Genomic DNA, 12,698 nt, shown 5'->3' with positions numbered 1-12,698 from the left:
CACAATTGAGAACATCACATACAGTGGAATCTGTCTTACCGTGGAGCCAGACAATGAGTTGTTTGTTAATTGAAAGCAGCATTCTAGCCTCTTCCAGCATAGACAACAGCCCTTGGATTGGAAATGTTCTTCTGGCTTTCTTGGTAAGCATTTGTACACTGATTGTGGGAACAACAGTGACTGTAGCTTACCATTGCTGTAAGAACTATAAGGCTTTTCTTGTTCCTCAGTCCCTGGTGTTCGAAGGGAGAACCTTAATAAGTCATACTGACCAAGAAATGGATGTGCTAAGGCCCCGAAAGCCACCCATCCTGGAGTATGATGTCCCACCTTCACTTCACTTATGGAGAGGAGTACCACCATCTTCTCAACATCAACCTTACAGAGAAAACCTGATTCCTGCCATAGAAACTAGAATAGCCATTCTTCCAAACTCTAAAACACCAACTCATATTCCATTATGAAATGGATCTCATTAGCCAGGTGAAAAGTAATATTATCAAAAACCCCAATGCATCAACAACTGTATGAGAAACAGAACTAATGATCTAGAAATTAAGTAAAATAAACCACCACTGTGTCTAACACTCAAAAAATAAGCAATTAATTCTAATCACTTATTTCCCCTTGGATGCCTGGATGGTCACTTACGAATTTATGTCACCCAGGCCACCACCACCAAGACCAATCATGTAATGACTCATCTATTACGGTAATTCCACTATTGGCAACAGCATTTTCAAATGTGAAAAATGCTATAAAATCCCAGTTCAAATTACCCATTATAGTCTTCAGCATAAAGGCATGAATAATTTAACAATAATTAACATTGCAATAGGCTACTTTTCTACGATGTATGGACAAAGAATTACTGAATTTCTACCTTTCCACCATATTCTTTACCTTTAGCTTACAAACTAGGCCATCACACTAATCTAAAAAAAAGACTGAAAAAACAGCAAACAAGCCTCTCTGTATTCTGCTCTCCTATCAAGCTACCGTTAACAGGCGAAGACTCTTCTTTGCTATTCCACTTCTGAAACAGCTGACCACACTCACATGCTTTTAACATCACTCAAGTTACATTTTAATTGCTGTAAGTTAGTTTTTACTTCCATCATGCCATGGAAATGGCTTTTTGTAAGTAATTGCCAGCTTCTCACTTGGCATATCCAAAGACCTTATCAAAGTCTTCAGGCTTTGGAACATCTCTACAACTCCCATACCAAACCCTAAACCCACTGCAGTCAAGTCAATTCCAGCTCGTAGCACCCTATGGGACAGAGTAGAACTGCCCCATAGGGTTTCCACGGTCTTAATCTTTATGGAAGCTGACTGCCACACCTTTCTCCCAGAGTGGGTTTGAACCACTCACATTTTGGTTACCAGCCGAGCACTTAACCACTATCCTACCACGGCTCCACAACTCCTGTAGCACTTCTTTATTCCTGACCTTGGTTTTTCCTTCTCTTCTATCCCTTTAAGCATAATCCCTAAGGACTGTCCTTGATAAGTACAGAAATTTAATGTGATATCTATTTTAAGACAGGACATTTTCTCTTCTTTTAATGTTCTAATCTAAACAGTTTATTGTTTATTACCCCACCATTTACTAAGAAAGAAATTCGACAGGCCTTTTAACTCAACGTCGCCTTTTCTACTTTGGATCTTCACATGATCAATTGATTCAAAACAACCACAGAATTTAAAATTTTATAAATATAAAAATTTCTAATCAGAGACTAAATTAAGTGTGCATCTTTCACTAGAAGGAACTTGTTTCAATACATATAAGCTGTAAATTTACAGTTTCTACTGAATATTCAGGGTATACAGACAAATGTACAGGTTGAACCATATGAAATAGCCAATATTCCTTTTTTTGCATACGAAAATAGTGATTTCATACAGTTCAATCTTATGTTCATTTTAATTACGGAACAATCTTGGTTAAGTATAAATCCAGACCTGTGCTTTCCTAAATTAAGTCTAATGCTTCAAACTTTTAAAAATAACATGGAAATTTCTAGATTTGCTCACATTAGCAGTAGCACCATGACAAAATTAGCATCTGGATGATTTTGTTCTCTACATTTGTGCAATTATACTGGTAACTTTAATTGAAATCTGCCAGAAATAACCATGTTAATAACTCAGTGCTTCATAAAACAATCCTGAGCAGAAATACAAGCACAGTATTCAAGAATTCAAACAACTGACGGCGCTGCTCTAAAACTTAGCTACATACTGTGCATACTGGCTTTCAATACTTACATGAAACATCAATGTTAATAAATCTGTATATTAATAAACAAAAAAACCAAACCAGGCCTGTTGATGTAGAGTTGATTCTGACTCATGGTGACTCCATGTGTTATAAAACTGCTTTCTTGGCTATAATCTTTATGGAAACAGATTGCCAGACCTTTTATCTGCAGCCACTGGGTAGGTTCGAACCACCAATTTTCAGGTTTGTAGTTGAGCATAAACCATTTGAGACCTCTATATATTAATAACTCTATACATTAAGTTGTAACGATGGTTGCATGTATCCATATGGTGACTTTGAACAATATTCAAATACACTGCAATTTGAGTAAAATTTCACAGCATTTATAACTGTAATAGCTTATCAAACATGTAACAGGGTTGTGAAAATTTTGTCTTACGATTACAAAAAGAAAACTGCTTTTGATCAGTAGAATATTATAATGAAAGTACATCTGCTCTCTTTAGGGTAACTTTGATTCCTACAATCATTAAGTCTGAACTTAAGCTTAGATTTCAATGTGGATGGTGCTGGACAAAGAACTTTGTTTGACCCTTTGGCTCTGTCTGGTTTCTGAAAATAGCTTAAGCAATTAAGATGTTATATTCCAAAATACCAGTCAAGTAGGGGCTTCACAGGTCCCATACCTGGAGAACTAGCTTCACAAAGGGAAGGGCACCTAATGAATCATGGATATTTATTAACTGGATCGATCATAACTACACATTAAGGCCCAAACCATGCATATTCACTGAGGTGCCAATGACTAGGGGACTGGAACCTTGCAGCCCTCTCTTTTGAGGCCTCATGGATTAGAGAGAACATCCACGCACCACAAAGGGTGCGACATGGGACAATGGAAGCCTCCTGGTGCCCAGAACTCTCCCAGACCTTACCTGCTGTGTGTCTATGCTTGTATCCTTTCTGGTTATAATAATTAGCTAACAGTAAGTACAGGTAATAGTTTCCATGAGTTCTATGAGTCTTCTAGAGAATTACTGAACACACTGGGGGCAGTGAGAACCAGTAGAGAGGCTGGCATTTGTCTATTTGGCAGGGGCTAGAAGGACACAGTCCTAACTTGTGCAGACCCAATTCTTGGTGGTTAGGATCAGAGAGAAAAAGTGCCAAGTGGGTGGCTGGTGTCAGAATGATAAAGCAGGGAAGTGGGGATATGAGTTACCTTCACATTTTGGAAATTAGCCTTATGGTGGCTATTATTCATACTAATGGAAAATAAAAATTTTTTTCAACTGAAGTTTTATCCACTTCTCTTGACATGATAAAAAAAATGTTTATCCAATCTCATTATGGACCTTGTTTTAATGAAGCGAACAATTGACAGTCATTCTTCTATTTGTGTCCTAAAACTACCGCTTCACCAAAAGGTTGTGATTTGTATCTCGTTATAAGGTCAAGCACAGTCTAACTCCTGCAGGAGGAAGGGATGGGGACTCACTTGCAAGTGCTCAAAAGGCGTCTAGTTAAGCAGACAGAATGAGTCAGCTGGAGAGTCTAGCAACCAACAAAATGGAATAAAACAGACAAGCTACTAGCATATGGTGGTTCAAAACGCAGCCACAGAAATACTCCCCCAGCGGTAAGCCATAGAAATAGGAATCCATGAACAGTTAGTACCTAAAAATGGAGACTTAAAAGGAGATAAGACTGTCCACAAGTAGATGACCTTAGAAAAGGAAAAGCATGAACTGAGGAGAGTAAAACAGGATCCCAGTCTTTAAAGATGGATTGCAAAGGAAAGAATTTTGGACCAAGGAATAAACTAGAGACCCCAACTGGGCACAAGCTGAAAACTGGGCTCAAGAGCAATCGGTAGTAAAAATGATCTAATAACTAAATATTGGGTTACAACTCCTTACATCTTTCAAGTCTAAGGTCCTGATTAAGCCTGGTCCTGTTTGTGTGTGATTTGTGTAAGCATATACCTCAACTTAGTGCTAAAGAATACAAAATGGCCCTTTCTTAGGGGACAAAGCAGATCCAAGGGCTGAAAATGGGACAGGCGTTGATAAAGGAGACAACAGCAATGTAAATTTCACTGGGTTGGCGAGGGAGTCTGCTGAACCCTTGTTTAAACACTGGCTTGTTTATTTTTCATATAGAATACATAAAATCCCCAAATTAAACCTCTCTATATAAGCGAAGAGCTTTTCCCCTCCTCTAACAAACTCTATAAAAAAAAGTCTGGAATGACAATTTACCATTGAAATAACATGTTTCTTGCAACATGTTACCAGCTTCCAAATAAAGAAGAGGGGAAGAAGGCTCACCAAGCACACACCATACAGCCATGGCATTTCTGAGACAAGGAGACCAAGGTTCTATTCAGCGATAAAAACAAATAACCTAGGAGCGTTCTTTGCTTCCAAGTCTATGAAGCCATCTCCTTTGTTTCTCTTTCTGTATGAAAAGTCAACGGATGGTAAATGTTTAACAGAAAAGAAACTGTAACATTACCCAATACTGGTAAATATAAACTTACACCAACTACCTGAAAACTCTGCTTTTAAGTGGACAAAACACATGAGCAAAATAATTTTTAAAAAATACAAAATAAATGAAAACATTATTTTTTAAAAAAACTGTCTACGCAGATTAATACACAAGATTTTATATCAAAATACTGCAAATCTCACCTAAATTCCAAAAAAAATTGAAAAAATTTCTAACTGCTATTGCCAGTTATTAAATAAATACATTTTTTCTAAAGTAATACTCCAATATTTTGCATTTCAGATTAACAGTTTTATTTGGCAAAGAGAAGCCTATAGAATTTTTTTAAAAAACATTTTCAGAGGGAACATCTTTTACCTAAAATAAGTTTGTCTAATTTGGGAGAACAACTCTAAAATGTGTATTTTTGACATGTGTGCCAATTTTACAATTAGTACAAAAAAGATCTAGTTGAAATTTTTAAAAATGTAAAAACCAGTCCAGGTAACATAACTATACAATCTTGCTGTAAAAGTACTTATATCAAATTCTGCGCAAAATATTTAAGCAATATGTTAATCTAGTTCCTCAGGTCACTTTTCACTGCCGGCTGGCTTTTCCATTTTCTGTTGTCTCCATCCTGAAAAATAGAAGGTGGGAAAAAAAAGAGAGTTTGTAAAATAAATCTTTCACTAACTTATCAATGCTTTCTCTTTAACTATCTTTCACATGAAAATTAAAATCCAACATAGTCATAGAACGGAAGAACTTCAGCACTAGAAAAGGACTAAAGTCAGGGTTATTCTAGTTAGTCCAACTTCCTCATTTTGCAGATAAGCAAAAATCGAGGCCTAGAGAGACTGACTTTCCCAACATTATGTTTCAAAAACCACTGTTCTTCTCACTATACCATCTTCCCTCTCCAAACAAAACTAAAAAAATCCACCATTTAGTGAAGGATTTATTTCCTTTTCCATTAAAGAAACCCCTTTACCAATAAAATTTTAAGAGGGTTTCTTCTAAGAAAAACAGATTAAGATAATCAGACCCAAGATTTATTCAGTTAAAATCAACATTCCTAGTACTGGATTACTTGATAGGAAAATATTTCCCTGTTATTTTATACATATTTAGTATTGCGTAGTAAGTTTTTTCTATGATTTTTCCCTCTATGAAGATTACTGAGTTTTGAAAAAAGTGATATAAGGAGTAAATACTTTCAGGATTATAATCAATATGATTAGGCCTTCCACAAGTACCAAGAATCAAAGAAATTAATTTTTTTCTCTTTAAAAATAACATCACTTTAGCTCAACAAAATTGAGGTAAAACATAGTTAAAATAATGAAAAGAGCTCTTACCTATAATTTTCACATTAATAGTCTATTACAGTGTCGTTAATAAAAAATTGCTGAAGACAACAAAAAACCTGTGTTTATTACAGTTCCATAGGGCAATTAAACGAAACCAATTTCTACAATAAATAATACAAACCCATTTTCCTCTTTAAGATGTTGGTATAATTCAGCTCTGTTATTAACAGAGTTCAAACGTCCAGCAAACTCCTGATGTTTTCTGGAATTGGCAGTATTAATTCTATTACTCCACAAGGATAACAAGGACACTGGCCCTGGTGTTTTATTTGAAAGGGGGGCGGGGAAAAAAGAATAATTTATTACTTTTAAATCTACGAATTTGACAAATTCATCTTAGATTGTTCATTATAAAATACAGGTAATATCATCTCCTTTTATTCTACTCTGGGAAGAAAACCTCTTTAACTCTTTAGTAAAGAGGTGAATAATTTATTACATGAAAATATATGAATTTAATGAAACAAATTTGCTAGTACCTTCCTGAGACAGGATACTGAAATGAAGATGTTTAAGACCTGACATATCTAGAAATGCCTTTATTTTACCTTAGCTCTAGATTGATCATTTCTCTGGGTATGGAATTCTATGATTAAAAAATAATATTTCTCCATATTTCTATGACATTTTTCGTTGCCCTATAGCTTCCAGCAGTGCTTTCGAGAAGTCTAACGAATCTGAATCCTAATCCTTTGTATGTGACTTATTTTCTCTTCTTGGAGACACAAGATCTTCTTTTTAGTCCCCCAGAACCAAACCAGCTGCTGTTGTGTCAATTCGACTCATGGTGACCCATGTGTGTCAGAGTAGAACTGTGCTTCCCAGCAATTGCAAGGGCTGGTTTTTTGGAAGTAGATCACCAAGCCTTTCTTCTGAGGTGCATCTGCGTGGATTCGAACCAAGAGCCCTTTGGTTAGTAGCCAAGCACTTAACTATCTGCACCACCCGGGGACTCCTATATACAACAACACAAAAAGCAAATAAGCCTACTCCTCCTTAGGATGAACCACAGCAACTGAAATCTGACCAACCCTGAGATCTTACAGCCTTAGGGAAGGCAAGGTATCTCCCTTAGAGGCAAGACATCAGGTCCTTTGGCATGCCATTTCCCATTCATCCAAAAAGGACAAAATCTACTTTACCTTCAAGATAAATAAGGCCTTATTTTTAGAATAATTTCAAACCCAAAATCTTATCTTTGATGCCTAGAATTCCTTCAAGAGGAAATTAAACCTTTCAGCCTGCCATGAGAAATAAAAGGCTTTACAATGAAAATATTGTGTATAATAATATCTTCACTCAAATTTATTCACAATATATTTTAATTTATCAATAAATGAATGCTATCTGATCCTTTCCTAGGTTCAGTAGGAGTTTAGGGAAAAGATTTTGTCTTCAACTATCCAACATTTATTATAGTGTCAGGAAAATGAAAAGATTCAAGTTCACATAATTACATTTTTTTAATCTCACTTCATTGTAAATGTGCTGTTTTCCAAAGGCTTCATAAATGAATTATGACACTACCTTTCCTTCAATGCTGACAAATATATTTGCTGCCTGTATTTTCCAAGGAATTATGACACTACCTTTCCTTCAATGCTGACAAATATATTTGCTGCCTGTATTTTCCAAGGCTGTAAACAAAGATTCTCATAAACAGCATCATAACAGCACAGTTAGTATAAACAGCAGTTAGATCTCTTGTTCATATACACAACAACAATAACACTGTACAAAACAAAGCTAACTGGAAAACTCTGTACCAACACAATTCCCACAGGTCTACCTCACCTTTTGACTTTTCCACTGGTGGTGTTTCATCTACTTCAACAAGGGGCTTTTTGTTTGGAGGTTCTGGGGAATCAGGTGAATCTTTTATTATCTCAGTTTCAGCCAATTCTTCCTTTCCACGTTCTAAAATTCCTTTTAATCTTTCAGAGGGACGAAAAGTGAAATTTAAAGTTTAAATTTTTAGTAGTCTAAATGGTTCAACAGTTTAGTTTAGACTTTGCATAGCAGTTTTTACTTTCACAAAGTAAGCCTCGTGGCTAAATGTAAGGACTAATCAGAAGCTAAATCTCAATCTAAAATCAGGAAAGAAAACTTAATGAATTAATACATTTCCTTTTCCCTTAATATTAATGTAGTAATTCAGTAATATAGTTAGCTGTAAAATATTTTTTAAAAATAGAGGAAAGCTTAAGAAGCAAAAATTAAAAAGTTCAAGAAAAAAATATTACATTAGGAAAACACTTCACAATTTTAATTTTTAAACACAGACAAAACCTTATTTCAAATTACAAATAAGATTAAGGAATTTGCTGTCATTCATTCTCTAATCTGCATACTGTGGAAATATATTTTCATTCCACAAGTTAGCAACATAACTCCAACCTTATTTTGAGTTTCACCAGGGAATAGAAGCATTTTCAAACTACACAGGGACATGCTTGAAGATCAGAGGGATCTAAATGAGAATAAAAAGTTCTGTTTTGTTTTTAAGGGATTCGCTACATTGCCATATTTATCCGATTCTTTGTGCTTGATTTTTGGCAAGAAGGTGGAAGATAGAAGACACTTTTATTTATAAAGCTTTATTAGTTTTGTTACATTTTTCCAAATCTAACCTTGACATCACTATTTAACTCACTAAGGAAAAAAAGTGTACTACTGAGGAACGTTTTCAGAATTAGGGCTGTATGCCCTTCCTTTACGTTCTCAAGCGCATCCTGTGCCTGTTTTTATAATAGCACCTTCCACACTCAGGTGTAATCACTGACTCACTGGCCTGTCTCTACCACAACACTGTGTTCTTTCAGGGCAGGATTTTATGCCAAACGTTTGGCCCATCACAGGCATTGACTAAATATTCACTGAACAAATAAATAAAACTATGTCTCTGAAGATCATAATACGGCAAGTAAATACTGATACCAAGCATTATGCATTATGATTTTCAGAAGTTAATTAGGGAAAATTAACACTATATTTGCCTCTAACATTAAAAAAAAAATCATACCTCTAGTTCAAGAGATCTTCCAGATTTTAAGAATAAAACCACACTGTTATAAAATGAAATAAACACATATTACATGAACTACTATTAAATGAGGTTTGAACGTTCAAACATGCTATCTGCAGAATGAAGTATGCCAGAAGGCACCACAGGGCTATATTAATGCCAGAAATCACCTCTCTGAATCTTGCCAGGACTTTTCCTGTTCATAATCTTTCACTGCCTTCTCTGACTTGTCCTCTTTGTCCTCCCTCTTTCTTCCTCGTTTCTTTCGCTCCTCTTCTTCTGGGGGTTTGCTCCTACATGCCATCAGACATTCCAAGACTCTTTGATGTTTCTCTGAGTTGTTAATATGGGCTCTGACAAGAGTTTCTAATTCATTCCACATGATGCGGTATTGTTCATCTCTACAGTAAAGAAGATTAAAATTGACGTTTTTCTTAGAAACACTGTAAGTAATATTACCAGTTGCTACTGATAAAGTAAAAGGAAATAATAAACACATTCTTCTTTTCTCTTAAACCCATTTCCATTGAGTCGATTCAGACTCATGGCGACCCCATGTATTTCAGAGTAGAAGTACACTCCATAGGGTACTGGGTAGTTAATGGTGGAATTCTAAGTTAAGATGTACCCAATTCTGCTAGGCTATATTATTTCATCTTGGTCATGTGTATACATATATACATACACACCAAACACATAATTTACCAATGAAGATAGTTTAAAAACAATATAAAACCCGAAAACCAAACCCAGTGCCATCAAGTCGATTCCGACTCATAGCGACCCTACAGGACAGGGTAGAACTGCCCCATGGAGTTTCCAAGGAGCACCTGGAGGATTCGAACTGCCGACCCTTTGGTTAGCAGCCATAGCACTTAACCACTATGCTACCAGGGTTTCCAAAAAACAATATATAATAAGTAAATGTGATGTGTCAAAGTGAGAGGAAAAAAAACTACCTTTTAGGGCCTTTTCCTCTTGTACCAACTGTGGAAATAGGCAGAGGATCATTTTTTCTTTCCATGTCAACTAAGTTGTATATTGTTTTTTGACAGTTTAACACATCCTCTTCTGTCAAAGATTCTTTCACAATAACACTGGCCAATGGAACAACCTATTAGATTTTTTAGAAAGAAAAAAAAATCTGTCTTGAAACGCACAAAGTACCAAATAGCAAAGCGCCTAGATAAAATTTCAACTGATTTTAAAGCTATCATGGCGAGGGAATCTATAACCACCACTTCAGTTTTCAATTACTAATTCTCTACCTGTAGCAAACAAATTTCATTCTTTGCTTGAAAAACCATATAAATTACGTGTTTTCTAACTTGTTTCTATAAATAACATATAGCTAACCTAGGAGAAAAGTTGAAACTACTTAACCACTTACCGCTTGCATGTTGAAAATGGTGGTTTGTGAGATAATCATAGGCCAGTAACGGGTGTGTTTTTCTAACTGATCTTTTGCTCGCTCCAAAGGGATCTCAAGACTTCCATCGATTTTATATCTGGGGTCTAGAAAAGGAGTTAATCTGTTTTCCCTCATAAATTCACCAAAATCCTAATGATAACCAAATAAGAAATAATTAGAAACTATTTTCCAATGTTTCAGTATGGCTTACATGTAAAAGCCTATCTCCCTGATGGCTTCTGTCCTGTGGTGTGTAGCATAGCATTTTCTCTAACAGCTCTCCTTTCCACCACTACTTTTTTTGTCCTTTTGAACATGAAACCTATCAGCCTTTACACACTGGAGAAGAAAGCCTCAAACAGAATTGCATTCCTGGTATTTCCTCTTTTTAAAAACCAAGGAGCACTCATCTTTCTTCCTGTCTATAATTTAACTCTTTTCTATCATCTACAGAAACAAGAATGAGTTAATCATATTAGAAGACCAATTTGCTTGCTTAAAAACTACATTGATATAATATCAAAATGTTAACACTGTTTATCTTTCTAGGATGGAATTACAGGTAAGTTTTTAAAAATATCTGTATTCTCTACATTTTCTACAATGAATACTTACTAGCATTTTCCTTATCAAAAAAAAATGTTATCCAAGAAAAAAAAAGCCTAATCAAAAGCAATTACTTACAGTACATAACACTGTGGTTTACAAAGTATATTTATATACATTATCGCATTTAATTTTCACAACCTCTTTAAAAAGTAGACAGTGATGAAAAGCCAAATATGAAAGAAAAACCAAAAACCAAACCCATTGCCACAGAGTTGATTCCAACTCATAGCAACCCTACAGGACAGAGCAGAACTGCCCCCATGGAGTTTCCAAGGAGCACCTGGTGGATTCAGACCGCTGACCTTTCGGTTAGTAGCCGTAGCTCTTAACCACTACACTCCCAGGGTTTTCAATATGAAGAAGGAAACAGGAATAAATAATTAAAATCAGAAAATATAATTTCTCCCAAAAAGAAATATAATTCCTTGTATGTTGGTCCATTCCTCTCCCAATAATACAAAAGTTAATGGTGTTATTTCAAAGTAGCAGCAATACAAATATTCAAATGTTTGTGCGTATCATTTAAGGTACTAGAAATTAAATTTCACCTAATTAGTTCAAGTCCATTTCCTTTCCTTTCTACATTTTCTGTTGTCAGTACCATCACATATTTCTCAGAATACACTGAATACATAGGGAAAACTACATAGTGATAGATTTTTTGAGCAAGTATTGCAGGATATTCATCTAATTAAAGTAACAGTCAACTTCTTTCAAACGTCTTTTTGACACAGATCCTAGCATATGATAGACACTCAATAACTATGTGCTGAATGACTCATCAACTCAAGACATAAAATTTATAGGTATTAGAGCCTTACTGTAATCCGGTAGTCTGTAACTCTTCCTCCACACCCTTCACTAATTGAAGGAGGATCTTCTAGAATGGATCGAGAACTGCTAAGGACGTGCAGAAAAATCTCTCCTCCGTGGCTACTAAGCATATGACTAATGACTTTGGAACCTGACTTGCGTGGTTGTTCCAATAAAACAGAACGACCTGTCAAAAGTAAGATTATTCTATCAATAATGAAATTCAAATGGGCTCTAACTTACCCCTTAATATTTATGTCTAGATTTCCCATTTGATCACCATATTTTAACGAACACTGCTAGTTTAGTGTATTTACTTTTCAATTCCTAAAAATCTGAATTCCAGCCTTGGCTATCTCTTGGTTACTCCAAACTTCCGTAGTTATATAGATAGTTTTCCAAAACAAGTATAGTGGTCTCTGGTACTATATGTTTGGTTATATTGCTATTCAGTTACAAATTCATACAAAATTTTTCTCCTGGGCAACAAAAAGGAAAGTAAGACAACTGCTGGGTAACCCTGAAATTAGCAATACTACAAAACATTTGGAAAAAAGACAGTTTATTGACTTCAACAATGCTCCCTCATTACCACTTTTATCCTAACTACTTTCTATTTCACATGTCCAAACATTGTTTAAGCTGGATTCCATAGTTATCTGGTAATCAAAATTGTACTTAACAATGAAATTAACCTTATGATAAAGGCAGACAGACTCTTTACAGTGGTTCTAAACCCTAGCT

The 12,698-nt window shown here is 35.4% G+C and overlaps 1 protein-coding gene across 8 annotated transcripts in view; it reads right to left on the bottom strand.

The window, feature by feature from the left end:
- Positions 1-5,013: 5,013 nt before the first annotated feature.
- INTS13 (integrator complex subunit 13) overlaps positions 5,014-12,698 on the bottom strand; it is a 31,528-nt gene continuing 23,843 nt past the window's right edge. For 6 of the 8 annotated variants that reach the window (XM_023554950.2, XM_023554939.2, XM_023554952.2 and 3 more), the window contains 7 exons: positions 11,963-12,141; positions 10,512-10,682; positions 10,081-10,235; positions 9,292-9,522; positions 7,891-8,030; positions 6,218-6,353; positions 5,014-5,363 (listed from right to left, as the gene is read on the bottom strand). In XM_023554950.2, coding sequence (XP_023410718.1) covers positions 5,324-5,363; positions 6,218-6,353; positions 7,891-8,030; positions 9,292-9,522; positions 10,081-10,235; positions 10,512-10,682; positions 11,963-12,141 — 1,052 coding nt within the window. In that variant the 3' untranslated portion in view covers positions 5,014-5,323. The remainder of the gene's footprint in view (positions 5,364-6,217; positions 6,354-7,890; positions 8,031-9,291; positions 9,523-10,080; positions 10,236-10,511; positions 10,683-11,962; positions 12,142-12,698) is intronic. The other 2 variants (XM_064284452.1, XM_064284453.1) reach the window with 1 other exon arrangement.

Source organism: Loxodonta africana, chromosome 4 (genome assembly GCF_030014295.1).
Source record: "Loxodonta africana isolate mLoxAfr1 chromosome 4, mLoxAfr1.hap2, whole genome shotgun sequence".
NCBI classification, from domain to species: domain Eukaryota; kingdom Metazoa; phylum Chordata; class Mammalia; order Proboscidea; family Elephantidae; genus Loxodonta; species Loxodonta africana.
This window is presented reverse-complemented; position numbering and strand designations above follow the sequence as displayed.